This window comes from Setaria italica, chromosome V (genome assembly GCF_000263155.2).
Source record: "Setaria italica strain Yugu1 chromosome V, Setaria_italica_v2.0, whole genome shotgun sequence".
Classification (NCBI taxonomy): Eukaryota; Viridiplantae; Streptophyta; class Magnoliopsida; order Poales; family Poaceae; genus Setaria; species Setaria italica.
In genome coordinates this window covers 15,149,577-15,151,645 of record NC_028454.1, presented here as the reverse complement: position 1 = coordinate 15,151,645, position 2,069 = coordinate 15,149,577, and the positions used below count along the sequence as shown (strand labels likewise).

Below are 2,069 nucleotides of genomic sequence, written 5' to 3'. Positions count from 1 at the left end.
ACCGTTAATCCCGCTTAGAACTCTTAGTAACTCTTTGTAACTCCCCGCGGTACTAACGGAGCACCTTTAGTACTGTGTCCTTTCGTTCCTGATGGTGTTACGACCCGGTACTAAAGGTCCTCCACGGGTTACTTCAAAAGGAAAGCATATCTACCTCCATCACATGTGTTGCGTAGGTGTGATGGCAAGGAAGCCTCGCGTGAGGCTTGAGGTCATGGGTTCAAATCCCACGGACTTGCACATGACGCTAGGATTTATTTTTTTTGGCGCAAAAAGTACCCGTTTGTGTTACCAACCGGATCCCTTTAGTACCGATTATTTGATCCGGTACTAAAGTCCCTCTATACCAATATAGCAATACCGGTTATACAACCGGTACTAAAAGAGAGTTAACCAGTACTGAAAGCGGAATCCCCGGTAGTGGTGTAAGTCAGGTTATGGTCGGGCTCTAACCCCCAAGTCATCACTAGTAGTAGCTGATTCTCATGTAGGGGCCAACGCTACCAGAAACTGGCTAATTCCTAACGGGATTATATTCCTGACGGTTTTCTGGGCTTTCTTGTCGGTTTCTAGCCGTCAGGAATCTCCCGTCCTATGGTAGTGCAATGCAACTCAATCTCAATAGGACTAGAATGGAATGTGCTGAACTTACAATTAATTCCTGGCCATATAATAAGTCATTCTTTTTGTTTTTATTTCTTGTAATTTGTTTGCTGTATTAGCTCAGCTATTGGTGTCTAACCTTATACCAAAGCTAAAGTTAGCAGAGCTGGATACCTACGACTACCACACAAAGTGGGTAAATGGAATCCATGCTACAACTGTGGCCACGCTTCGCAAATAGGTATATGACGTGTGCCATGAGACGACGAAACTAAGACATATATATGAAACCAGAAGCCTAAAAAATATAGCATGTCTAAACTTGTGGTTCAACAATGTTCGGCGATAAACCAGATATGCCTTAGATAGTTATCAGCCCTCTCCAAATAACCAACCAAAATATGCTACTATTAGAATTATTAGCAAAATATCCGTACATTTCTACAGTAAAAATATTAATTGTGTTTTCTAATTCTACCAATATATTTTTATTACACTTAATGGGTTACTAATAGAATTGTGACTTAACATATTTTCTTCTACTCAAATACTAATTACACACTTTTTTATTTAAGCAATCACAGTGATTAATTGCTCAACACCGACGTTCCTCAGCATGCAACGTTAATTCCAACCTTGTGAGTTTTCTACTCTAGTACCTATTGGACTCCCCATACATGTCCTATTCCTTTAAAATTGACATGATTCCTAAAGTTTGAAAACTAAACATCTAGCTAGAATTCCTCCCCGTGCTAGCTAGAAATTTGTTTTTGTTGACCTTGTCTGAAGGGCGGTTGCAATTCTTGTTTCTGATTTTTGTTTTCCGGCTATCATGTTTCCGGTTCTTTTTCCAACCGGAGGAGGAATCGTAGTTCGAGTTGGATTTTGTTTTACTGTTTTTTCTTTTATTTCTTTTTGTTTTTCTCTATTCATTTCTTGCTTTAGAAATAGATATGGATAGCGAAAGTTGCACACCTGCATTCGTAGGAGGAGGTCCTGCGACTCCTCCTTGTGGAACCGGTTCTTGGTGAACTCTTGCCGTAACCTCTCAACCTCAGCGTGCTCACTGGGTGTGCCAAGGTTGGGGTCGAATACCCACTCCTCCCGGCCAAGGAAGCCGTTCTTTGACTGCATCCATGGCCCTCCGCCCTCGGCAACCTTCAACCTCCACATATGGCTGTGGCAGAGTTCCTTCTAGTAGCAAAGGAGATGATGCAAGAGATGAAAGTTCCATCGTCGTCGCACACATATATATAGTGCTTTCGATTCATGTCGCAGGGCAACGGTGGGAAATTAACTCGAGTAAAACCATTACTGGCAGCCATTGGCACCTATGGCCGACCTGTGGGGCCGCCGGCCGGGTATATCGCTTAGCTTGCACAACAGGTCTCTTTATACTACCAACAAACACCCAACATATCTCTGAGATCTTTGAACTGTTGGCAACCAGAAGCACTGGACTCGAT

At 42.6% G+C, this 2,069-nt stretch overlaps 1 protein-coding gene across 1 annotated transcript in view; it reads right to left on the bottom strand.

The window, feature by feature from the left end:
* Nucleotides 1-1,776, bottom strand: part of LOC101769509 (achilleol B synthase) — a 20,913-nt gene extending 19,137 nt beyond the window's left edge. Inside the window, exon 1 of the mRNA XM_022826650.1 lies at nt 1,579-1,776. Within this exon, the coding sequence (XP_022682385.1) occupies nt 1,579-1,776 (198 nt within the window). The remainder of the gene's footprint in view (nt 1-1,578) is intronic.
* Nucleotides 1,777-2,069: the final 293 nt, after the last annotated feature.